Source organism: Callospermophilus lateralis, chromosome 5 (genome assembly GCF_048772815.1).
Source record: "Callospermophilus lateralis isolate mCalLat2 chromosome 5, mCalLat2.hap1, whole genome shotgun sequence".
NCBI lineage: Eukaryota > Metazoa > Chordata > Mammalia > Rodentia > Sciuridae > Callospermophilus > Callospermophilus lateralis.
The window spans coordinates 18,071,107-18,096,384 of NC_135309.1; the positions used below are offsets into that span (position 1 = coordinate 18,071,107).

Below are 25,278 nucleotides of genomic sequence, written 5' to 3' on the forward strand. Positions count from 1 at the left end.
AGCCATTTCCAAAATTATCATGCCTCTGGTATTTAGCTCACGTTCATTTCCATTCCCATCATGATTGCTTCAGCTGCAATGTCGTTGTAGTCTGGTGTGGCTTTGAAAGGCCAGAGGCCAGTAGGGAGGCTTAATTTGAATACTGGAATTAATTTATTTCTACATACTCACAAGGCCACTGGATTTTTTTTACCCTGTGCATGCTACTGGGTGATTTTTTTTTTTTTTTTAAGACAGAAGGAAATAAACACAAGAGTGTCCAAGCATCTCCTAGTGTATCTTATAAGATCCGGCCCCTGAGCCTGTGCCCCTGCCCCCTCAGAGATTCTGAGGCACTGAGAGTTTTAATTTCACAGTATTAAGAGAGACATTTAGGGTAGCCTTTTGGCAGGCAGGGCAAAAGAGCACTGGACCAAATGCTGGAACTTTGTTGTTTGGGATCTATGATCTTGGGCAGCTGGCTTAACCTTCCTATTCTTAGTCTCCTCATCAATGTGATGGGAGTGATCATTCTAGAACCTGGAAGTGCATCCTGGAGGATCAAGTGAGACAATATGATAGGGTCTTTAGTGTCAAATCTGACACTCAGTGAACTACTTGGTGAACACTAGCTGCTATGAGAATGTGGTGGCTCTTGTTTGGCCAATACGGTGTCCTTGTAAGTAATCCCCTATTTCTGGCTCTGTATTCTTGTGGTCTCCGTGGACCTCTCTAGGTCTGAAGTTCGGTGATCTTTGACCCATTATCTGGGCAGACAGGTCAGGGCCTTGTGCTTTCAGCATGATGATCACCCTCGTTTTACCAATTAGGCAAAGAGCAAAGGTGAGGTGAAGGCCAGGCGGGAGGCAGCTCTGGTCATAGATGCGTCTTTGTTGTCTCTGAGCAGTCAGTAGGTTAGCAGGACTCCCAGTGCCCATGCTGGTGCCTCGGGCACCTTCCCTGGAAGATGCTGAGCTGGAGCTCATTCCTGCCCTCATAGTCCCTAGGTGCCCCGGGCCTCCCAGGCCTTGCTGGTGAGCATCAGCAGGGAAAGCCAGCACCTCCATTTCCTGGAGCTCCTGGGGTCCGCCTTCAAGGCAGCAGGCACGGCCCTACAGTCCAAGGAGACATCGGAAGACAGGATGTCCTCCTTTCCACCTTGCTCAGCAGAGGTGGCTGTGGCTTTGCATTGAGATCCAGCACTAACATGGTGGTGAAGATGGGCCTAGCAAGGAGACACGTGCTCAGTCCACATCCACCTCCCTCTTCTGGATGGCAATGTCCTTCCACCTCAGGGGGCAGTGTTTTGGTCCCAGTGAAAGAGTTTGAGAAAAAGTAACTCAGGCTGTTATTAAAAATGAAAGAAGTGAAGAGTAAGGCCACAGGCACTTCTTCATTAGTAGTAGGACATCTTAGAAAGGGGATCACTGGGGTGTTATGGGCTGGTCCATTAATATGCTCGGATTTAAGGCCACTTTCTCTGCCAGTGGACAGGCTCACTCAGGACAATGTGGATTCCTGGGGTCCCCATAAGAACATATTTCATGTGAGGAGCTCAAGGAGCACACAGGCAAGGCTCGTCTAAATATTCCTGTATCCCAGAAGAAAAACTGTCCCCATTCTTTGCTGCATCCCAGCTCATCATGACATAATTTGCTGGGTGAGAAGGGGGTGTCTCCTGACTTTGTCCTGCTTGGAAATGCTCTGCTGCTGGCTCCCCAAACATGTGCACACAGCAAAGGTTTGGTGACATTTCACAGCAGAATGCCTGGGACACCTCGACCCTGCAGTGGGAGCCCCAGGTAACTTTGCCAGCACGGACAGCTGCAGGGGAGGAGTGACCTTCGGGTACAGATTTCCACCTGCCGTGGCCACTCCATCTCCCCACAAAATGGCAGGTCTTCTCTTGCAGAGCCAGGGCACCAGGACTCAGGGAGCCTCTCCTTAGAGCCCTTCTAGAAGGAGCATTGACCTGCATTCCTGATGACCTTCTGCAGGGCAGTCACCTCTGAGGGGTGTCACCTGTTCACCCTCTCATTCACCCACCCTGTGCTGACTGAGCATGTGCTCCAAGTCCAGCCCTGTTTTAGGCACTGAAAATACAACAGTGATCAAGACAAAAACCGTCACTGTCCTTATAGAATTTGCATTCCAGTCTCAGTCTATCCAGGGGGAGGGACATGGGCCATCGCTCACAGGTACTCAGAGGCCTACAGGGACATGGGAAAATGCTTCCAGAGAAAGTGACCCTGTCTTTCACCCTCATTTGAAACCTGAAGTGTGTTGTTTAAATAAGGTCCTGTCCTCACCTGCAGGAATGCCTGCCTGCCTGGGGTGCTGCCAGCCCAGGGTGCTGACGAGGCTATAATTACTGCTGTTTCTCACTGTGTAATTAAAGGTGTTGTTAGTGACCTGGTTAAGGAATCTTTTTCAAAGGCTTTTTTGCCGTGACAACATCCCTTGAAATGTAGTGCACACTGCAACAGAATCAGAGCCACCCTCTCCAAGACCCACAACTCCCCCGGGACTCAAGATGCAACCTGGGTCTGGTTTAGAACAGGATTAATTACTACATAGAAATTGGTGTAGGGGGATACAAGTGGGGCTTTGAAAATCACTCCAAGTAGAACTTTCTGTTGTCGATAGGGAGCCTTGAATACAGATCTTCGCCTTCTCCAACACATACCATTCAAGTAATATTTTGACAGGTCCAAAGAGGGACAGCCATTCAGTTTCTCTGCCTGATGGGTGGAAGGGCAGGGGCTCAGGCTGCAGTCCCTACATTTCCCATGGGGAAGGCACCAGGTGTGACAGTTCCCCTTGTGTGGCCGGCCACATTCTTCCCCTTGCTGTGGAGGGGCAGGCACAGCAGCTTCCTTTGGGGGATGGGATACCACCTGCTCTTCAGAAGCCCTGCAATCTGAAGCCACCTGCTTCAGCCTCCCTCACCCATGGCTGAAGGGACGGGAGTCCTTCACACTGTGGCTCCTCTGTGTGCCTGCAGGGAAGAGCAGAGAGGAGAAGCTGCCCTCTGTCCCATTAGGAGTGTCAAAATCATGCCACCAAACTCCTTACTCACCGAGATGGCAAAAAAATGCCACTGTGACTTGCCCAAGGTCTTCAGATAATTAGTGGCGGAGTAATACTCAATAGTAATAATAATAATAGCAATAGCCGATTTTACTAAGCTCCTCCTCTGTGCCAGTCATTCTTCTAAAGATTCTATGTGTCAACTTCCTTCACCTTCTCAACAAAACCACGCTATGAAATGAGGCTGTGATCCCCCCTTTTACAGATGGGGGAAACAAGGCACTGGGAGTAAGAACCAAGGTGGGGGACCAGGATCCGCACGGAGGCTGTGGGACTCCAGAGCCCCCACGCTCAGCCAGGACATTCTGCTCAGCCAGGACATTCCGGGCTGTCTAAGCTCCCCGGATTGGAACAAAGCCAGCATACCCCTGTCTCTGGGAGAATGTTCCAGGAGGCTGTTAGTGTAACCATCAGCCCTCGGGCACTTTCCGTGGTCTTCACTGGATCCCCTCCTGTGGCACTAGTGACTTTGAAGTCCTTGTGTACTGGACAGGAATCAAGAATATTCTCTCAAATATCCCAGCTGAGAGGATGTTTTTAAATATTTATTTTGCGTGTACTTAGGAGGTGAAAGGCAGTAAAAATCTCTGGCCATTGGGCTGGCACTTCCTGGGGACAGAAACATTTCAAATTAAGCTGGGGGCATCAACTGGAGCTCCAACAGACAGATAGATCAGCCTTTGGGGTCGTGGGCACTGTTGAATGCTCCACGTGGAGTCTCAGCGTCCAGATGGGGACTTGCCAGGGATCCAGTTGTCACTCTAATTCCACCACCAGGGATGTCTCACTCTGGTTTTCATTTCTCCTCTGAAAAGGGGCCAAACCAAAAATCATTTCTGTCATTCATGTTTAATCTGCCTCCAGGAGCCCCCAAAGAGGTTCCAGGCCCCAGCAGTGGGGAGCCCTGCAGAGTTGTTCTGAGCTTGGTGCAGCCTGGGCCTCTTTGCTCGGAGAGGGGTCTTGAAAGACACTGTGATGACCACTGTTGGCTGGATCTGAAAGGGATGGGATGGTTCCTGGGAGGGCCGCTTCATCAGGTCTTCCTTTTGGACCAGAACATCTGCATTTGAAAAATGCAGCATGGGTATGAGATCCTGACCTCACTGTGAGGTAGCAACCAAAGCATGGGAATGTTTATAGTGTCTTTAAAATATTCAAATTTGTTTCTTCTATTTGGGATTTAATGTGAATAGAGAATGTCATTAAAATTCTCTAACTCTGAATCCTCAGTTGGGTCAGTAATGGGTTTGTGTGTCCATTTGGCTTTCTAAATAAGCTCCTGGGGTGCCATTTGCTTGGGATTTTTATTACTTGGCTTTAAATTCACTCTGGTTCACCTCATACAAATGAAGGGCTAACTTCAAAATACGTAGCAACTTATTTGCCTCATTTCTAGTGAGGGAAATTTCATTTGCATGTTCCCTGGGCATAAAAGCCATTCAGAAATAACTTGGGCATCACTGCTGATGAATGTGTTGACATGTGACAACATCATTGCCCCAAGTGGGGAAATTCTGCCACCTTGTTGCTCCCACTTGGTTTGACACCTCTGGTGGCTTCCAGCCACTAGAGAAGGACTGGTTTTGTCTACACTCAGCCTTCAATCATCAGATACAAGCCGAAACCCCAGGGTACCATTCAAATGTTGGGCACCCTGCGAAAGTGGTCCCAGCAAATACCCTTTGGACCAGTGCGTGTCTTCAGGAGTGACTGACCCTGGGGCTTGGCTTCTCCTGACATGAGAGGCCAGGATGGTGGGACTAGAGAGCAGGTGCAACAACCAGAAGCAGCAAGGTCAAGGCCAGACTCTCTCCTGGGGCTCCCCTGTCAGAGGCCATGATTTGTCAGACAGCTTTTCAGGTGAAGCCACATCCTTGGGAAGCTGGTGAAGGGACACGGACGGGAGATGACCGTTGCGTTCCTGCCGACAGGTTCCCACTCAGAGGTCCCATCCTGCAATGCCAACTCTCTCTCCTGCCCTTCCGCCTGCACCTGCAGTAACAGCATCGTGGACTGCCGGGGAAAAGGGTTGACGGAGATCCCTGCCAATCTGCCAGAGGGCATCGTGGAGATGTAAGTGCCCCGGTTTGCCATCCCTCTGTCCCAGTCAGTCCCTCTGGGGGTCATCAGTATCTCACTGCTAGAGCTGACTGCTAAAAACCCTCAGGAATCTCTTCACCACCCTCCCTGCCTTCCCCAGCATGCCAGCTCAGGGTTAAAGACGCAGACTTCAGAACCCGGGCCAATCCCATCCCGCCTATTGCTGCACATAAAGTTTTATTGGAACACAGTCCACGCCCGTTTGTTCCGTGCTGTCTGTGGCTGCTCTCATAGGGCAGTATTGTGACAGAGGACCATGTGGCCTGCAATGCATTCTGCCTGGTCCTTTGCATTAAGTCATCCGTCTGTGCTCCAGGATCGTGCTGTTTGTATCCCGGCCTTCCCATTTATTATCTGTATGACTTGAGGTAAGACAATTGCCCTTCCATCTTTAGTTTTCTCACCTGTAATAATGTGATAATTACAGTATTAAACCCCAATGGGTCATTGTGAAAATGAAATGAAATTCTGCACGTGACGCCCTTACTCCGCAGGCCGCTGCTTTACAGCCTGATGAGTGGTGGAGGAGGGTGTGCCCTGTAAGAGACAGCACTTGGCACATGGGTGTGTATGTACAGATGTCAGAAATTTCAGGAGAATTGGTCCATGCAGTGCAGATTTGTCCACCCTCCCCTTGCGGTTAGGAAACAGGCAGCGTCGCATTCTGGAATGAGTGGAGTGTCAGTCAACACTGACCTCAAGATCGCTCTTTAAATGACTGCAGTTGTTTTCATTTTCTGCCTTCACCTTTAGGTAGCTTTATTGAAAACACCATCACATGGACCCCTTCTGCTGGAAACTCATTAGATAAAATCCCTCCAAATAAGAGATGTGCTTCCCTCACCTCGATACCCTTCATCACCTCCTCCTCCCCCACTCCCCTTCTCCTCCTTTTCTCCCCCAGCCCTTGCATTCCCTTTTGTTCCAGCCCAATCCAGTCGATGGCTCCCCGGCTTTTCCCTTCACCCCTGTGTTCATTCAGCCAATACCTGTTGAGAGCCCACTGTGTTACAGGCACTGTTCTGTGCTTGGAGAGGCAGCAATGACAAAATAGACAAAATTACTGCCTTAATGATGCTTGCATGAGGGTGGGCGATAAACAAGAAACAAAGTAAAGTAAATGACACAATATGTTAGAAGGAGGTAGGTCCTATGGAGAAAATGAAGCAAAGAAAGGACTTCAAATAAGTGAAAGAAAAAAAAAAAAAACCAAGTAGATTTCTGGAGGAAGAGTGCAATTAGGTAGTAGGGATGGCATGTACAAAGGCTCGGAGGTAGGCCAGAAGCCAGTTAGCAGGGGATGAGTTCAGAGAGGTGATGAGGGGCCAGAGCCTGGGGAATTTTAAGGACTTTGGTTTTACCTGGAATGAGAGGCAGAGAAATGGGAGCTTATAACAGTGGAGTCCTTCTTCCTCTTTCTTCATCTTCTTTGCCAGCCCTTTCTGGCTCCCTTCAAACTGGCCTTCCCTAGCCCCAGTACGCACGATCATGGCTCCACACCCTTCCTGCAAGCAGCAGCCTTTTGGAGAAGTCCTTGGGCCTGCTGTGCACAGCCACTGTGCCCTTCACTGTCTGCTCTCGGCCCTCAGTCTTCCTTTCCCCAGCACCAGCGACCATGTCCCCCAGCATTCCCTGGGACTCCCCTCAGTCCTCAGCGTCACTCTGGCTCTGAGCCCTCTCCCGAAGGCACGGAGGCCTCTCCTGCCTCTCCTGCTCATGCCTTGCTTCCTGCTTCCCTCATTTCTCCTAGCTTCAGTTCCTGCCATCTTCTCTTCCCGCACCAGCCCCTTCACCATCTTCTCCTTCCCTTGGTCCACATTCCCTTTCCTCTCCCTGTGCAGCCGCCATCTTTCCACTTCCACCCCATCTCTCTGCCCCAGGCCCAGCGCTGCCCTCTGAGGACCCTCCCCTTTTCCTCTCCATCCACACCAGCTGCGACCTTCCCGGGCTGTTCAGGACATACTTCCTGCCAGTCCCATCCCACTGAATGTCCTCATGGGTGGTGTCCCTTCTCTTCCCTACCTGTTCCTTTCTCACACCACCTTTTCTCTTTTGTCTTCGGCCACCACGGACTTTCCCTTGGCCAGTTCCAAAACCACAGTCTGATGAAAGAGGCCAGTCCAGGTCATCAGGCCAGTGACACCCCTCCAGCCCTGGGGCGTACCCCTTCTCCCCTGCTTCACATCTCTGTGGGCCTCACAGGACATGGCTCAGGTCTCCAGGAGAGAGAAACTGCAGATGTGCACCTTGGAGTGCAGGTCACACTGTGCCTGCCTGGCTGGGCTCACATCTGGGCAAGCTGGAGTCGTAACTGCCAAAAGGCTTCCTGGTCCTCACTGAGTTTCTCCCACCCTGAGGTTAAGAAGAAGGGAACAAATAATATGATGTTTTCCCATTGAGGAAAAGTGCTCAGTCTGAAGGAGTCCTTCCCTAAGCTCCTGACTTTCCTCTACTGTCATGGCTATTAAAATGTACTTTATTTTACAAAATGATTACTCCTGAAAGCAGAGTGCGTGTGTATGTAATCATGATATAATTATGAATACATGTAGATTATATAAATATGAATTACATAACAGAGGGAGGGGGAGAGAGAGAGATTGCCTTTAATTGTCCAAATAAAAGATCTGTGAGCACCTAGCCCATGAAATGCCCAAGTGTGGACCTCAGCAACCTAGCTAGAGTGTGTCTGAGGATAAAGCAACAACCTGGTGGCTAAGAGTACAGACCATGGACTTGGGCAGACCTGCATTCCAGCTCTGGCCCTGTCTTGAGCCAGAGCCAAGTAACTTCCAAGCCTTGGTTTCCTCACCTAAAAAATGCAAAGGCTAATGGTACCTCTTAATGGTTCGTATGAGAGTTAACTGAACACCTGCTAACAAAGGCTTACAGTGTGTCCTGGAGTGCACTCTGATAGCCATGACTGTTATCATGTTGCAACCCTAACTACTCCATGAGTGCCACCAGTTTTATAGGGGTGGTGATGGGTTAGAAGTCACACCCTAGGAACTGGAGCTGCCTACACAGGGGGATCCTCCGTAAAGCAGGTCAGATCTTTAAAGGTGTGTTTGAGAGGCCAGGTTCTAGACAGAGGCCAGCCACACGCATGTGACCTGGGAGGAGGTGTCTTCATGCCGAAGCATGCAGACATGGCCAGGAGGCTGCCCCAGCTGTGGGCACCCAAGGTCCCCCAGACAGATCTTCAGGGCTCCCCTTGCTGCACCTGCCTCACTTTCCCCTGTGATTAAATGAAGCTAAGGAATTCAAGCAGCTGAGGATTGTTTCTATGCTGGGCAGGGTACTTAGGGTAGCGACACCTGAGAGAGAGAACTTGATGGAGGAAAAGGACCTGCCTGCTCCTAGCGGCAATAGAGCCTGGGCTGGGGACTCTGCATCAGCCTGAGAATCTCTGAAGAAGATAATATGCATCCTCCTAGCAGCAAGGGACCAGCAGGTGGACGGAGAGGTGAGAGAAGGGAACAGAGACAGTAGGGAGGAATAGGAGTGTCTGGTTATCATCCCCCGCCCAGATACGTCTGAACTTGACCTTTCTGTTTAACATGAAGAACTCCACCTCTTGCCCAGGACCATCTATATAATCCAGATGTGTGTTCCCCTTCAGAAGGGCTTGGCGACGTCTCAGGCTCTCGTCTCCCTCTTCTCAATCCTTAACTACATGAGATTCTTTTAAATTCCCTCCGCCTTGGAGAGGTCCTGCCCTTGCGACTTTGGAAGGGGCATCTCTCATGCAAAGCAACCTGGCACACTCCCTTTGATTTTTTTTCTGAAGCCAAAGCAGCTCAGAGGAGCGTGTGCTGGTGTCCTCGCATACCAGAGCCAATTCCTCTAAAAATAGCTTTCTTCCAGAGAACCCACAGCGAGATGCTTCACTGCAGATTTTCCTCGAAAACTCAGTTTGCATCAAGGGCGCCACTCACACTGCTCCCTGATGTTTCTCTGAACTGGCTCCAGCCTCCAGCCAGAGCAATCCAGGGAAGAGCCAGAGACCACACGTGCCTGCCTGCGTTCTGTGGTCTTCAGATGCCCTCTGGGGCCTTTAAGAGCTCTGGAGGGCCGTGCGTGCTTAGAGCCCCTCCCTAATCTCTGCTGCATCTTCTACAGACACGTTATGTGGTGTCCTCAGGGTCATGTCTCCTGCTATGGAAGGTCCATTTATTTGAAGGAGAAAGGCTGCAGATAGATTTCAGTGTCAAGTTGCATGCAGAAGCAGCTAGGAGGGAAAAAGCCGTGTCTCCACTGTCCCCTTGCTCCCATTGTTAATCTGCCAGTGAGGAGACAGCTGCTTAGCAATAGATAATCCCCCCATTACAATGGTCACCAGAGGGGCTGAGAGAGATCCGAGAACTAAAAACCAAATATACCCAACAGAACCAGAGTTGGCGAGCTCTAGAAGCCACAGAACTCTATGACTCAAGTGTTGGGAGAGTGCCAGGTTTCTGAGTGGATGCCCTGGGAAGGAAGGAAGGCAAGGGCTGGGTGCAGGTGCTGCAAAGAAGAGCCAATCAGGAGGCAGAATGGTTTCTAGCAGAGCCCTGGGGCCCAAAGTCCTGTGTTCAAATCCTGATGCTGCATCTGATTCCAGACACATTTTTTTAACATCTTCTGCTTCACTTGGTTTCCCTCTTTGCAAAACAGGGGTCACATACTTACCTAGAGATTTTTTCACAGGATTTAAATAGCACAATAGGTGGAAAGTTAGCATAATTTTTGGAAGCTACTGAAAAAAAATGGAATTGAAAAAGCAAGAACTATGCACATGTGTGCACCTGAGACATGATAGCATAATTTAGTCTCAACTTTCTGTACTTTCATTTTTTTCTAAGATAAATTTTTTTTCAGGGTTGACAATACAGCTAGGGGTAGAGTGCCTAGCATGTGTGAGGCCCTGGGTCCCATCTCCAGCACCTCACCCACAGACATACAAAGTTCCTCTGCAGATATCTGGACACCTGTGCACAATAAGGAGAGCAAGTCTGGTTCTGTCTGCACCTGTTTTCTGTAGGTGATGCAAGGTGTCCTGAGACAGCAGGTTAGTGATGGCTTGTGCCAGATTTGCCCTCAACCCTCATCTTTGCTGTGGACCAAACATAGAGGCCCAGTGGGGGAGTCTAGGGCTCACTACAGGAAGGGCAGACAGAAGGCCAGGAAGGGCTGTAGAAATGGGGCACAGAGAACAGCCTTGAAAGGACCTTCTCCCTCACCCCTGTCCCAGACCTAGTGAAGGAGACTCTGGACTGTCCATCTGGTCTCCAGCCATGTGGCCCGAGAGGACTTGGTGGGAGGAGAACACAAACTTTCTTCCTTCAGCAGGATCTAATGTGAGCTCCCAAGTTGAGAGACAATGAGGAGAGATGGGAAAGATTTAAGAAACCATGAAGGTGCTTCTGGGGAAGAGCAGCACAGCCTAGGGATTGAGAGCCAGGTACTTGAGTCGGACCAGCCTGGGTTCAAGTCCAGGCTGTGCCCTGTACTAGCGGACCTGGGGCACATTGATCTGGTCATCCATAAAATGGGCATCTAACCACTACTCCTTGCTTTGTACCGCTGTTGAAAGACTCACAGCATGAGCCAGTGTGTGACATATAAAAAGCCCTCATTAAAGGTAGATGTGCTTCCCATCGTGGGCCCTGCCAGTACTGCCACCATCTCAACGCGGCTCCTCTTTATCAGGTGATTTGCAGGCATGCCCTGCACTAGCCGTGCCCCTGCCAGTCTCTCTGGCACCATGTTGACTTGCGGATTGTGAGAAATACATGGTGTTCTGTGGCATGCCTGCAAATGACAGATCATTAAGGAGGCTCCCGAGGAATTGGGCCAAGTCAACACGGAGCACAAATGGCTGAGGTCCCCGTCAGATGTTCCTGTTGTTTCTGCTGTGCAGGAAATGCTCAGAGGTTTGATGTATGTGTTTGTTTTTATGCTCGTTCTATTAAATCAGTTTGCAGCCTGAAGAATGTTCACCAAACAAAGAAAGACACATGTGCCAGTTAAGAGAGGCCTCGAACAGCTGCTGGCTTCAGACACATCCTGAAATGTGACAGTTTTTGCTAATGCTATTAATGCTTTTTGAAGCTTTTTCACTGGGGGTCTAGATTGCTGCCTCCTTGTTCTGGGCTGCAGGACTAGGCATGTGTGGACGCTTCCAGGGACTCTTAGCAGCAAAGGCCTGGAGCACACTCCAGCCTTGCTCCCTTGGAGAGGAGCCCTTTTCCCCGCAGATAAGGGGGCAAGGAGCGAAACAGTGGCAGATGAGAAAAGAGATGGGCTTTGAAAACATAAGAACTTGGGTTAGAGTCCCAGCACTAGCTCTTCCTGGCTTTGTGAAGTTGGACAAGTGACTTCATCTCTCTAAGCCTCAGTTTCCTTGTGCATAAAGTGGAGGTAATAATAACTAAAAACATGCCTTGCGGGGTGCAAATACTGAGTCAGACATGCTGTGGGAAATTCTGCCCAGTACCTGCCCAATCCCTGCAGCTCAGCACCTTGTGTTTGCTGCCTCTTTAGATTGCTGTGTCCCTCCTTTTGTTTTTATGTGTAAGGTGCCCAGACTGTTCACAGTTAACTCACCCAGACCAGCCCCCATATCACCTGAGACAAAGTTAATACACATCATGTCCTGGCCTTGGCAATCTGTAAGGGGTCCGATGTCCAGCCAGTACCCAAAGCAGCTTGAGAAGATGGAATACCAGACCAAATACACCCCCAGAGAAAGTCTGGGGTGTGAAGGATGCAGGGCCATGTCTTTGCTTGGGAAGAAAGGATAGGTTTGACATTCTTTTTTTTTTTTTTAATTTTTGTCCAAAATCACACTTTTGTACTCTATGTGCATATTGTATATGTACAGGTGTCCCTCCATATCCATGGGGGATTTCGTCCAGGACCTCCCTCAAGCACCCAAATCCTCAGATGCTCAAGTCCCTTATACAAAGTGGCATAGCATTTGCATATAACCTATGTACATACATCTCTTCATATACTGCAAATCATGTCTAGGTGACTTGCAATATCTAATGCAGTGTAAACACTATGTAAACAGTTTTAAGACTCTATTGTTCAGGAAGTAATGATGGGAAAAAGTCTGTGTTCAGTACAAATGCAATTTTCTTCTGAATGTCTTTGGACTGTGTTTGGTTGCATCTGCTGATAGGGAACCCGGATGCAGAGGGCAGACCGTGCTCTCAGCTACATTGCCCTTTCCTGAGCTTCTCCAGCCTTTTTGCTGGGCGCCTACTTCCACAGCTTGAGCACTGGGGTCTTAATCCCCTGTCTTTGTCTGTAACTGAGAAAGCCCCTTTAGTCTCAGTTTCCTCATTTTCACAAATATAAAGAGGCACCAAGTCCAATGGATACAAAAAGAAAGACATCGATTCTAGCTCTGTCACTTTGATGCAAATGATTTAACTCCTCTAAGTTTTTTTTCTCAACTGCAAAATAGAGCCAATACTGCTGGTCTCATACTTGTGCAAGTTAAAAGAAATAATAGACCTAAATCAACTAGATTTCATAAATGATACCCCTTATTATTTGCCATGGTCACCATAGAATTTGATTCTGTGGTGGACCATCATGGGCTACTCTCCTTCCACAGATTATTCAGTGCCTTGAGGCCAGTGTCACATCTTGCTCCTTCCTTCTTTCCTTCCTCCCCTAAGTGCTTCAGGTCACTGAAATGGAGGGAAATGGGTGACCCACCGGGAGACTCAGCAGCCCTCACTCCCACCCTGTCCTCACCCAGGGAGCAGTGGATCCACCTGCAAGAGCAGAGTGGTTACCATCATTATCCAGGGTGCTTCTCTCCAGAGGCACCATCCAGGTGAAACCTCTTGCCACAGTGGCAGGTGAATCCCAGGTCCTGGAGGGAACACAGCACCTGACTGGCGGCCCCAGAGATTCCTGCTGCCTTGACTGAGAAATCCCTGCTGAACCCTTTGCTCTGCTGGAAACGAGAATGTTCTTGGCACTTCTGTCAAGGCAGTAGCCATAGTCCACGCTCCCTGAGGCCCCGTGGCCATACTTGGTGGCTCACCACGGGCCAGTCAGCCCGCCAGGTCCCTGTCCAGTCCACCCGTGAATGCATCCCCAGCAAGCACTGCCCCGCCCCCTCCAGCAGGGCACAAAGGCATGTTGACGGAGCGTGGCAGTCTCATTTGTAGACTCTATTCATCCAGCAGCCAAGAACGATCTGTCCTGATGCTCGCGCTCTCCCCTCGCCCGCCCTTCGCTTTCTGCCCCCCACCCTGTCGCCCTTCCCTCTGCCTGGAGAGTGATTTGTCTGTGTTATGGGTAGGCCTGACAAACATTCCACATTAGCAGCTGAGATGTTGTTTGAAATGGGAAAATTGCTGGCAAACTGCTCCATTAGCGGTTCCAGTAACAAATACTCTGTTCCCCCAATGAAGATGAGATCGCGGAGGCACAAATTAATACGACTGTCTCCCCACTCTGCAGCAGGGATTACTCTTCAAGATGAATGGGTTCGGCCCCGCCAGAAATGTGCATCCACTCGATGTAGCCTCTGAGAGAGCCGGTTCCTCCCGCTCTCCCTCTTGCTCCCCCACTCCACCCCCTCCACACACCTTTCTCTGTGTCTTCCCAGCTGAGGGCTTAGGGAGCATCCGTGCTAAATTAGGAGGTGATGAAAAGATCTGAACCTTGGGGAGAAGGGAGATGGATGGGGATGAGATCCTGACTCCTCAGCCTGAGCCAGGTGTCATTCATCATCCGTAATAGAGTGCCCCTCCTCCCGCTCAGGACCGCTTCCCACCACACCTGTTCCTGGTGACGGAAATTCAGTTGAGAAATGAAAGACTAAAGAATGGGAAGACGCACTTGCTCCCCATGGCTCCTTCTCTTCCCAGGAAGTTCTGGGCCGTGGGCCTGCAGCATCTCATTCTTTCCAGAGTAACAAGGGAAGAAGCCTTTCAGGAAGTCCACAGAGATTCCAGCAGCAGCCCAGAGGAGAGTCCAGTCTGGGTCCCTGGAACCTGCGTGACGTCAGGAAGCCATGCTGGCCCACACTGTCTCCTTTGGGTTTCCCTCTCTCTCTCCCTGTGACTTTCAAAGCACTCTGCTTGGTTCCTTCCTCCAGCTCTCTCTGAAGGCAGCTACCCCCAAAGGCAGCTTCCCCTCCCAGTCCAAACTCCTCCAGGACAGTCCCCCACTCTAGCTTCCCAGAAGACTCTTAGGCCCTGAAGGGTGCTCTGTCTACCAGACACAGCTCTCTGCCCATCACAGTGTTTGCCCCGCCTCCCACAACCAGCCTGTGATGAGAGACACCACCCTGTCCTTGAGCATCAAGGTGAACACAGTGGCCCTCAGGGACCATTTGCTGGCAGGAGGATGGATAATGGAGTCCTCTGCTCTTTTTTCTAGACGTCTGGAACAGAATTCCATCAGATCCATTCCCGCAGGAGCCTTCACTCAGTACAAGAAGCTGAAGCGAATGTGAGTGGCCACTGGGGAGCATGGGTCCAATGTCTTGGGGCGAGGGGGTGGGGGTGGGGTAATTGGCAATGTGTAGAAGGCAGCCTGCCCAGAACAGGTCAGCCCATCCCTGCTGGGCACTCAGCTTTGGACCTGGGCTGCTCTCTTAAGATTAGAAAGTGCCCCATGCATGTTGGAAGGCACAGGAGCTTGGACAATTAGCTCAGAGCCTCTCCCACCAGAACAAAGTAGAATTATCTGTGTGGGAGGAAATGGGTTCCCTAAAATCCATACATTTTTAATGTCCTTGGTTTGGTGATGTGAAACCCAGGGCCTCAAGTTTGCTAAGCAAGCATTCAACCCCTGAGCTACAGCTAAAGCTCTGAAAGTAGGAGTTTCAATGAGACATGAGAGTGGCCTGCAGCTGTCTGTCCCACTGTCACCAACATTTCGACACGCATGCAGTCACATAACAAGTACTTGGGAAGTCTCCTGCCCTCAGAATCTGGGGAGAGCTGTGAACAAAGCTAAGTCTGTACACAGACATGGAGCCTCCACCAAGCGGAGAGCACAGGACATCAGAAACTGGGAAGATCTAGAAGTAAAAAAGAGAAATAGAAGGAGAGAGAGGACAATGGCCGTGGCCTCTGTGAAGGTGAGCGGTGGCTCAGGGAGGACCCTCCCGGCAGCAGTACAGGTGAGGGAAAGGCAGGCCAGCTCTCAAGGTGGTGGGGACTGTGGTGGAGCACCCCCCCCCCAGGCCATAAATAGGACTGTCTAAGTGAAATCAGAAGCCTGGGGGTGTGGCCAATATACAATCATATGACTGAACCAACACCCCACAACACCAGCCAATCTCACCTCCCTGCTATATCACACCAGCCCAGCACAGCTGTGCCTTCCTCACCATAGCAGCTTGGCAGCACCATTGTGTCACATCCTCCTTCCCACCATAGTGACAATGTTGTCATCCTTCCCCTCACATGCCACCCTAAACATTGGTCTGTGAGTCACTCAGCACTGGACACGCTGAAGGGAGATGGAAGGATTCAAAAATGCCATCACAGATACCAAGATTCTGGAGGGAGACTCCTTCCCTTTTGCAGGCTGAGAAATGATTTTGTCTGTCCCCGTCATCAGTGGGTTTCATTCCGCTTACCTGCTCTCTCTGCCCCGCCCCAACACACAGGAAGGAGAGAGGACATGTAGATGTACACATGACTCAACCCTGTTTTTCCTTCCACACCAGATTAATTCTCTGGTTTCTGGAGTGGGAGTGTATACACTAAGGATCTCTGCTGATTCCTTTTACGTTAAAAATAAACATCCCTGTGGAACAGTGGCATTAGTAGCTTTACCCCCAGATCTCAGGAAGCCAACTTCCCATCTCCCTGGAAATCCAAAGCAAACAAGATTTTCTCTTGGTTCAACTCCAGGCGTGGAAACCAGCAGAATGAGCCAGCTCTGAGGGCAGCTCCTCCCTCCCAGGGGTAGCATTCCTGCTGGAGGAGCTGGATAAATATCAGCCTTAATATTTAAAACCCATGGCCATTAATCTCCGGGTGTCCCTGTGCCCCAGCACACTCTCCATGCACCCCACCCCAATCCATTTTTAAAGCCCAGCTTGATTATGCAGCCAGATAGTAATTTCAGTGAAAAATGACAAGTTCATCACTGCCCCAACCTATATCTCTTGCATGATTTAAGTCACTGCTCTAATTTTTTGTGAAGTCCAGGTAATTTAGAGCTTGGCTGTGTTTTACCATCCTTTCTCCATCCTATTGGAGTTGCCATGATCAGTGCATTCAAAATTCATGAGACCTTCTCAGTCATGACCTGGAAAGTGATTTTAATTTTTGATCATTCTGGTACTGCTGATATTTATTATGATGCCTTCCTTGCCCCCCAAGGGAATGGTAGTAGGGAAAGAGCCTACTAAAACATTTTTGACTAATAGAACTTCAGAAATCCAGACTGAAGTTTAATGGCTTAGGAGAAGCCAGGTCCCAGGTGAGGATGAATTTCAAGTCCCTAAGTGTGCATTCCTCCTTGGTGTCCATGACCAATTTATTCCTAATATTTACCAGAAGGAAGTTTCTTCCTCAACTTTCAATGAACCGCATCCTTTTCTAGTTTGTTAACAACAGATTAACCACAGATGGCTGTGTTCCTACCTATTTATGGTGGTCACCTGGGTATTAGAAAGCATAGCTCAGCAGTAGCTCACTTGCCTGGCATGTGTGAGGCACTGGGTTCGATTCTCAGCACCACGTATAAATAAATAAAATAAAGGTCTATTAACAACACACATATATATGTATTTGTGTGTGTGTGTGTGTGTGTGTGTGTGTGTGTGTGTGTGTGTAGTTATAGACCTTTATTTAAAAAAAAAAAAAAAAAAAACACTTTCAGGGCCAGGAGTGGTAGCACACGCCTAGTAATCCCAGGGGCTCAGGAGGCAGAGGCAGGAGGACTGAGTCAAAGCCAGCCTCAGCAATTTAGCAAGTCACTAAGCAACTCAGTGAGACCCTGTCTCTAAATAAAATACAAAAATAGGGCTGGGGATGTGGCTCAGTTTTCAAGTGCACCTGAGTTTAATTCCTGGTACAAAAAAAAAAAAAAACACTTTTAGGAAAAAATAGTATCAAGGGAGAGAAACCATCTGTCTGGAGAGAAGAAGGCACTGGAGACTCAGCACAGGTTTCATAGAGCTGGTGCCTTGGGAGCCTGACACCTGGGAGCCCAGCCTGTGTCGTTTAGCCTGACTGGTGTGTTGAGAGTTCTCCTCAGCTGCATGCTCTTAAGTGGAACAGTCTTCCATGGGCTTCAGAACTTCTAGTGCTTCACATTTAAGTTCCTGGTTTCAGCCTTGTATGCACTTGAAGTTGCCTTCTCTGTTCCAAACAGTCTGGAAAAGCCACTCCCTCTTGGTCACCCAGTTTATAAGCCCCAGGGGATTAAGGTGGGTCTGAGACTGACCAGAGTCTAAAGTCCTGTGGTCTAAAGTATGACTTAGGGATCACTGACACAGAAATCTTCTGGAGCTTTGTTGACTATGCAAATTTCTGTCCCCCAAACCTCAGCCTACCACATCAGACTCTCCGAGGGTGCATTTGACTAACACCCTAGTGAGGTTTGCGAACCACTGGACAAGAGTGACCACAGTGCTCAGTCAGTTCTAAGGCACCTCGCTGTGGACTGCTTTTTCCCAGCACCCCCAGGCTGCTTACTGACTTGCTAAAATGCTGAGGCTGGCTTTGAACTCTCAGTCCACAGTGAGAGGGCCAAGCCTGGTGGTCAGCGACAGCTGGAACCTTCCCCAGTCTGCCTTCCTGTCCCGAACCAGGCATTCTGCATCCATCATAATGAAATATCAGGAAGGGCCTTGATCTGGGTGTCAGGAGACATGGGACACCCACTGTAAATCCTAATGACTGTCAAGTCACTGTGGCTCCAGGTTCTTGACCTCAGGGCTGCTGTTTTCTTCCTGCAGAATTAGGAATTGAGACGTGCACTGATGCATGGAATCTTAAATACAACTCATGGAAGCAGAGAGTAGGGTGGTGGGTAAAGGCTTATGGTAGAGGTAGGGGTGGGGGTGCTGGGAAAATATTACTCCAATGATGCAAAATTTCAGTTAAATAAGAGGAGAAGTTCAGGAGATCTTTTGTGCAACATGGAGATGATGGTTAATGACCACATACTTGAGAATTGCTGAGAGTAGATTTTGTCACATATAAGATGTGTGTAAGGTGATGCACATAGTTCAAGAGCTTGATTTAGCTTGATTTGTTACCGTAAATATATTTTTCAAAACATATTATGCGCATAAACATATACATCCTTTTAAATTTTTTAAGTTGGGGGGAAATGACAAAGTGACTGCTAGAGTCAATTCCCAACTGAACTGTCTCCCTTTTCCATTCCCCATTCTCCAACACCTCCCTGGGACATCCTACCCCCGTTGCAGGAAGAGTTGGGGCCAAAAGTCTAATTGTGGGCAGAGAACAATTTGCTGTCACAGAGCTAAAGCAAAGGACTCCCTAGAGCCGGGACTTCCTCTTGTCTGTGAGAGGTCAGAGTGCCTTGAAGGGACATCCCGTGGTCAGGAAAAGAGTCAGAATAGGCCCTGTTCCTAGTCTGGTGTGAGCAGATCTGCTTGTTTGCCTGAAATGCTTTGCTAGGCAGCAGCACTGAGGGCGAGCAAGATTAGGCTAATCCGGGGAATTTGCTTAAGACCCTTATACAAAAACTGAACGCTGAAGAAAAGCCCCACGTAAGCTGAGGCGTCTGGGTGCGATCTGCGGATTTGTTAGAGGCAATCTCCCCAGCTAAAGGGATAAACGAGGCAGCTGTGCCAGAGAGCTCCCAGCCTGTGAAGTACCTTTCAACTTACAGCTTTGGAACAGGGAGGCAGAGAGCAGAGGTCTAGGCAAAGGTGTCCTGCACCCCTTTCTAAGGCTATTAGATGAAGGAGGGGAACAGCTTGGGGAGGCTCCCCTGCATGTGCATCAGAGACCAAGAGGCTGGCCTTGCCAGGGGCAATTGCTTAGAATCTGCTCCGATGTTCTTTATTCTCCATATCTATTTGTCTCCTCCTTGTTGACCCACCAAGACCCCAGCTCTCCCTCTCCTGAACAAAAGCAAGGTACCATTGATTTATTTTGCTAAAGAAAAAAGAACCAGAGACGTTTGTTGTTGCAGGAAATTGGAGCTATCTCTCCTTCCAGTGACAGGAGCCCAAAGGCCAGCCCTGAGCTAATGACTCTGAGGGAGAGAATTCCCCTCAGTGAAGAGCCATTAGCAAGGACCAGTGACCAGGAGCTCAGAAGTCCCCAGGCAGCTTAAAGCAGGCAGCTTGAGGGCGTCTGAGAAAGAGGTAGGGCGTCTGAGAAAGAGGTAGGGCAGGAGGGCAGGGAAGTTCCTCTGTACCTGAGAGGCCAGGTTAGCCTCCCGGTAGCCCCCTGTTTGGAGAATCCTTCCAACACAGCCACCCACCAGCTCTGGACTAGATCACTTCCATGGGCTTTCTCCCAGGGGAGAAGCCCTCCAGCAACAAACCCCACCTCAAAGGCGTCCATTGAAGATCCCACGATGTGCTTACATCAGGGCCTGGAGAACACGTGGAACCAGACAGAGGCTTAGGTCCTTCTTCAAAGCCGCCTCTCAGTTAAGGAGGAAAGGAGACAAAATGACAAGGTCTTCCTGGGAATCAGCGAGCACATGGCCAGATGTGAGGCAGGAAAGTGATGCCTGTGGTTGGGGAGGCTGGTTTCTGTTTCATTTGTCACTAATGCTTGATAATAAGACCTAAGCCAAAGCTCTAAATGCAGCTTCGCACCAACAAAGTGAGGCCACTCTGTGCCCAGCCGCAGGTTGCAGCAGAGACTCTGAGGGGAGCATTCTGTGGCGAGGGAGAGTGGTTCAAAGGCAGTGCCCTCCACTGGGCAGGGAAGCGAGTGTTCTCAAGGTGACCTCTCCTGCACTGTGAATAAATGCATCACTTAATTGATCAACTGACCCTCACCTTTTGAATGCCCGAGCTGCCCAGTCCGTATGTAGAGGCGGCCGCTCTCACACCTTCAAGCTGTGTTCTCAGACTCTCCCATTAACATTTCCAGAGACATCAGCAAGAATCAGATATCGGACATAGCTCCAGACGCCTTCCAGGGCCTGAAGTCGCTCACATCGCTGTAAGTGGGGCTGGGGGCTGGGGACAGAGGGCAGGGGACTGGGGACAGAGGGCTTGGGGCGGGGTGGAGGCTGGGGTGGGGACTTGTCTTTTCCAGGAGGTGTTCACCCAGCTTTATGCTCCCCTACACACTGTGGCAGCCTGGCAAGAGAAACAAATATTTCTTTGAGAGAAATTGATCTTGGGGAATATTTCTACAACTCAAATGCATTATTTTTATTGATTAAGTGCCCGGCGGCTTTCCCGGTTATTGGCTTCTAATTCGAATGCATCTTTGCCCCTGTCCTCACTCCCCCACCCACCGACACGCCACAGCAGGGTTGTCTCTGGGGACAGCAGGAGAGGATGGTGACCAAGAACCCCTCGCCTCCAGCCCCTTCCCTTCATGTGGCCCTGCTGAAGGACAGACTCTTCTCCTTCTGCTAATTTGGGTGCTTTTCTCGAACCAACCTGGTGGCTGCTGCTCTGAGATGATGTCCATGCCATCCTACTGCGCAAAGGTGTCCATTTTGGAGCCAAAGCCTCACCAGCAAGGGCCATGAGACACACAGGCACAGGAAGGGGATTCCTTTAATGGCTCTCCACAGTGGCTTCCTCAATGGACACTGTTTATATCACCTGGTGGACCGTTGCCCTGCCTCCCGCAGCCCAGGGCCACAGGGGGCCCCTCAGAAGTAAGCAGGCCATGTTCCATCTCTCCGTGCAGCAGTTTGCCCGATTCCCAAGTGAGGAGGTGACCAGCTCAATTCCCCCACCTGACCCCATCCCGTTGTGTGGCCTGGGTACAGGGAATCACTGGGGTGGGCTGTGCTGCCTGTGGAGTAAACTCGCTTTGTGTACCAGAACACAACATCTGTCTGGGATTTCAAAGCAGGGCCGTGTGTGGGAACGGTGCCTGTTTGTCGTGCTGAAGACCACAGGGGAGAAGCAAGAGAGGGGCCTGCCACCGTGGTCCTACTTCTACCCCCTACCTTCCTGTCCCCCTTGTCTGCCTTCCCTCAGCCGGGATTTAGGAACTGTCTGAAAACAGTTGCCCGACATGAAATGGCACACCACTAAGCCCATGTGACAATGTGTCTGTACTGAGCGTGGTTGGCGCCAAGTGGCTCTCACCTCCAATGTGGTCATTCATCCATCCAGCACGTGCCTGCCATGTCCTGAACACCAGCAGGCACCAAGACGATGGCCTCCTGGAGCCGAGAGTTGAACATCCACATATCCATGCCCAGCTCAGGAGTGGCCACTGCGAAGGGCCAAGGGCCTCTACCCACCCTCCTCAGACACCCCTTCAGCAGGCATTAACTAGGTCACACCCTGTCCTAGTCTCAACTCTAGGGACCCAGCCATGAGCAAGTCACCACACCCATGAAGCTTGTGTTCACGGGAGGAGAAAACAGGATAAAATAAAAATAGATATGTTAATAATATAACAGAATAAGGACCAGTGCTGTGAAGAAATAAATAGGGCAACAGGTTGTAAAAAAAGGAAAACGAAATAGTTAGAAGCCCCCAGAGAAAGAGGTATGAGCTTAGACCAGGAAAGCCAGGCAGGTGCGCACACAGGTGCCCCTGAAGTGGCACACAGGCTGGTCCCTTGAAGCACAAGGACAGTGGAAGGACCCACCCCCAAACCCCCAGTCCCACCATCCACCAGCTCTGCCCCATTAGAAGTCCTGACGTCCGCCGAGACAGGCGGACAGTGGCATCACTCCATTGGCACAGCGAGCGGTGGGACATTAATATGAATTACAAATGCGAGTCTGAGCCATCATGCTGACTTCTATTTAGTCATTAATTTGTTGAAACATTAATGAAACACACCCGCAGGCTGCTGGGGACACTCGCTCTTCACTCCAGTGGCATCTAGAAATGGGGGGTTTGCTCTAACACTTCCATTTTCCATTTCCTCACCCTAATATTTTGGCTCTTCAAATGAGTGTCCCAGCCTGGATTTGTGGTCAGAGTGGGAATTGAATGTTTCCCTCATTCTGTCACCTTGGGGCCCCAAGTGGGGGGGGGCTTTTTTAAAAACAAACAAACCAAACCTTCCTTGGCTCAGTTGCTTGGAGAGTGACAGAGACAAGTCTGGACAGGAGAAAGAAAGTCTGTGACCAGGGAGGTGCAGGAGCCAGGAGGGTCTCCTGGGCACCTGTGCTGAGGAGCAACATGACCCAGGCCCAGAGACCCAAGGCAGAAGGTTCCTTCCCCAGGCCTCACAGGGCGCCCATGATGAGACCTGGGAAGAGGAGACAGCAGCGTGAGACGCTGTGGGCCTCACAGAGAAGCAAAGGGTTCTGAGTTACCAGGTTCCTGGATCTCAAGGACTACCTTAGGAGTGGGAAGGAGCAGCTTCCATCGCTGGGAGACAATAAAGCTCCACGGCTTTTCCTGCCAGCTAGTCCTAGGTCCAGCAGTCCCTGTGCCATCTGGAGATGACCCCAGAGAATTCCCAAAAGGAATTCCTAGGATGCAGTGGAAGATCCACAGGAAGCAGTCTGTAGGCTGGGCTCAGCCTGACCGGTCCCCCTGGAAGCAGGGCTGGCCAGCCTCCCCCACTGCTTGTCTACTGCCGGGCGTGAGTCATGTCCGCAGCTCGGGGAGGCACCCCCGACAGGCTGCCTCTGTTGTGAATAATTTGTTGGGTTGGGCTGCCCAGGAGTGAAGTAGGATGGATCCCATCTCTCCTGGCCTCCAGGGCGGCCTGCTCTGGGCTGCGCTTGCCTGCCTCTGTCCAGCTAATGCCCTGAAGAGATGAGGTGGGTTGGGGAAGGAGGTGACCTGCGATACTATGCCAGAATTGGCCCCACCGATGATGTCCCGTAAGAGTAGATTACGGTGGCCTCACATCATGGTGACAGCTGCCATCTGCTCTCTTCCAGGGTACTCTACGGGAACAAGATCACTGAGATTGCCAAGGGACTCTTTGACGGATTGGTGTCCCTGCAGCTGCTGTGAGTAGGAACCTTGTCACTGTTTGCATCTCTGTTTGTAGGCCATGGCCTGAAAATGGTGAGCCGTGCTCTCGAGAGTTCTTTTGCCTTTTGCACTGTAAGGAAAGACTCCTGAGCTGCCCATTCCTCACCTCCATTCCCCACTTTGGTGAACGGAGAGCCAGGGACTTGGCAGAAGGGATGCATGAGTTCCTAACCACAAGTTTGGGGCTAGAAAGTAAGAAAGAGTTGGATCTTCCCAGAGGAGTTATCTTGTAGAGGAAGGCTAAGAATTGAGAGAACTAAAACATTCACAGGCCAAATTCTGATATGGAAGCCAAAGCAGAGCTGCTGTAGACATGTGGCCTTGGAGAAGGATGGGTGTGGGCTGAAATAATTAGAGAAGAGCATAATCAGTCACCGGTGTGACTATCTGGGTAAGCTATGGCTGAGTGGGGAAGAGTTTATTTAATTTAAAGGAAGATTTGTTGCCTTGAATGTTAAGCTCTGGATTATTTATTTGCATTTATTTCATGCTGGTCATCTGAGCTTAAGTATTTGAAGAAGATAATTGGACTCTGATATGGAGAAGGAAGGAAAGGAATTCAGCTTATATTTTAAGATTTTATGATGAAGGCGAGTCATCTCTGGCTTGTAATTAGATTGCTGTTGCATCTACATGTGGTAGTGTGGGCGTGGGACTGTATGGGGTGTGCATATGTGCGCGTATCTGCTCTGTGACTGTCATAATTCCTACTGGTATTGGGAACTGATCTCAAATATCCTGTGAGCAGTGGAGAATATCGAGTCTCAGAGAGGTCAATGGCTCCCCTTTAGTCACACAGCAAAATAGATGTGGAAGAGTAGAATAGAATTTGCATGGCCATGTGGCTCAGAAGCTCCCAGCCTTCCTAATAGCACATGGTATGTTTGCAGAGTGTGCAGATAGTTAGGTGTGTGTGACTACACCTTCCTTTAATAGTCACAGGCAGTGAGGAAGAGGTCTGAGCCTTCTCTGCCTCCCATGTGCAGTTAAGAGGGGCTGCAGTTTGGGTTTGCAGGCCGGGGGTCAAGCTGGATCTCCAGGTGGGCGGGAGGCAAAGGAGCAAAGGCTTTTCCTCCAGCCTTTCCCATCTTGTACTTCACTGCTTACCCTTCCCATGTCCTTCAAGACTCGGCCCTGGACAGGTCCTCCTACGACAACACAATGATGTGAGTCAGGTTGGGATGAGATGCCCTGCCAGTCTGTGGGCAGCAGATCCATCAAGCTTGTGTGGCAAAGCTGAAAACCAGAGAGGAAAGTCTCTCTGCACCTCCTGTCTCATTCCTTATGTCTCTGTGTGGGCATTTCTTATTCCAAGGTCCCAGCCTTCAGTGGGCCTTCAAGGCTATTTTTTAGAATGGCAGGCTGGGCTCTGCGGGGAGCTGGGAGTTCCACAGATGGTGTTCTCTGCTCATGGCAAAGAAGCTGTGAGTTATAGCTGCTACCACAAGACTGGCTAACTGCAGCCATCAATGCCCCAGAAGAAGAGTAATAACACACCCGCCTAGAGGTAGATATGGGGGTGTACGCCCCGGGCTGGTGTGATGCCCTTTTATCAGGTGTGTGTGTGTGTGTGTGTGTGTGTGTGTGTGTGTGTAAGGAAAATGCCCTGGCACCCACTAGGAGGCATGGAACGGCCATCAGTGCCCAGCACAGTGAATGGCATAAGTCACAGATTCCATACAGTCATGTTTTAAAAGAAAGTTAGTGTGTCTCAGCTCCAAGCTAATATGCCAGTAGGTTTCTAGCACCAGCAGGACTTTGCCTGGGCTGGGCAGTTGGCTCCAGTTGTGTGGCACCATTTTGAGCAGATGGCATTGACTAGCTGGGGGTAAGAACAAAGCATCCTGGTCTCAAGGAGACCAGAAGTTGACACAACTCAGGCGGCTTGCTTTCCAGAAAGAACCAGCGGCCGGCCGTTGGTTTTGACCTGCTGCTGAGCAGCTGGAGAGCAGGTCCTGATTAGATCTGACTCTGCGTTCAGCCAGCATGATTGGATT

At 50.1% G+C, this 25,278-nt stretch overlaps 1 protein-coding gene across 1 annotated transcript in view; it reads left to right on the plus strand.

Moving 5' to 3' along the window:
* The window catches only part of Slit3 (slit guidance ligand 3), a 568,745-nt gene that overhangs the window by 450,209 nt on the left and 93,258 nt on the right, over positions 1-25,278 (plus strand). Inside the window, exons 9-12 of the mRNA XM_076855688.2 lie at positions 5,001-5,142; positions 14,563-14,634; positions 20,235-20,306; positions 23,185-23,256. Of these exons, the coding sequence (XP_076711803.2) occupies positions 5,001-5,142; positions 14,563-14,634; positions 20,235-20,306; positions 23,185-23,256 (358 nt within the window). The remainder of the gene's footprint in view (positions 1-5,000; positions 5,143-14,562; positions 14,635-20,234; positions 20,307-23,184; positions 23,257-25,278) is intronic.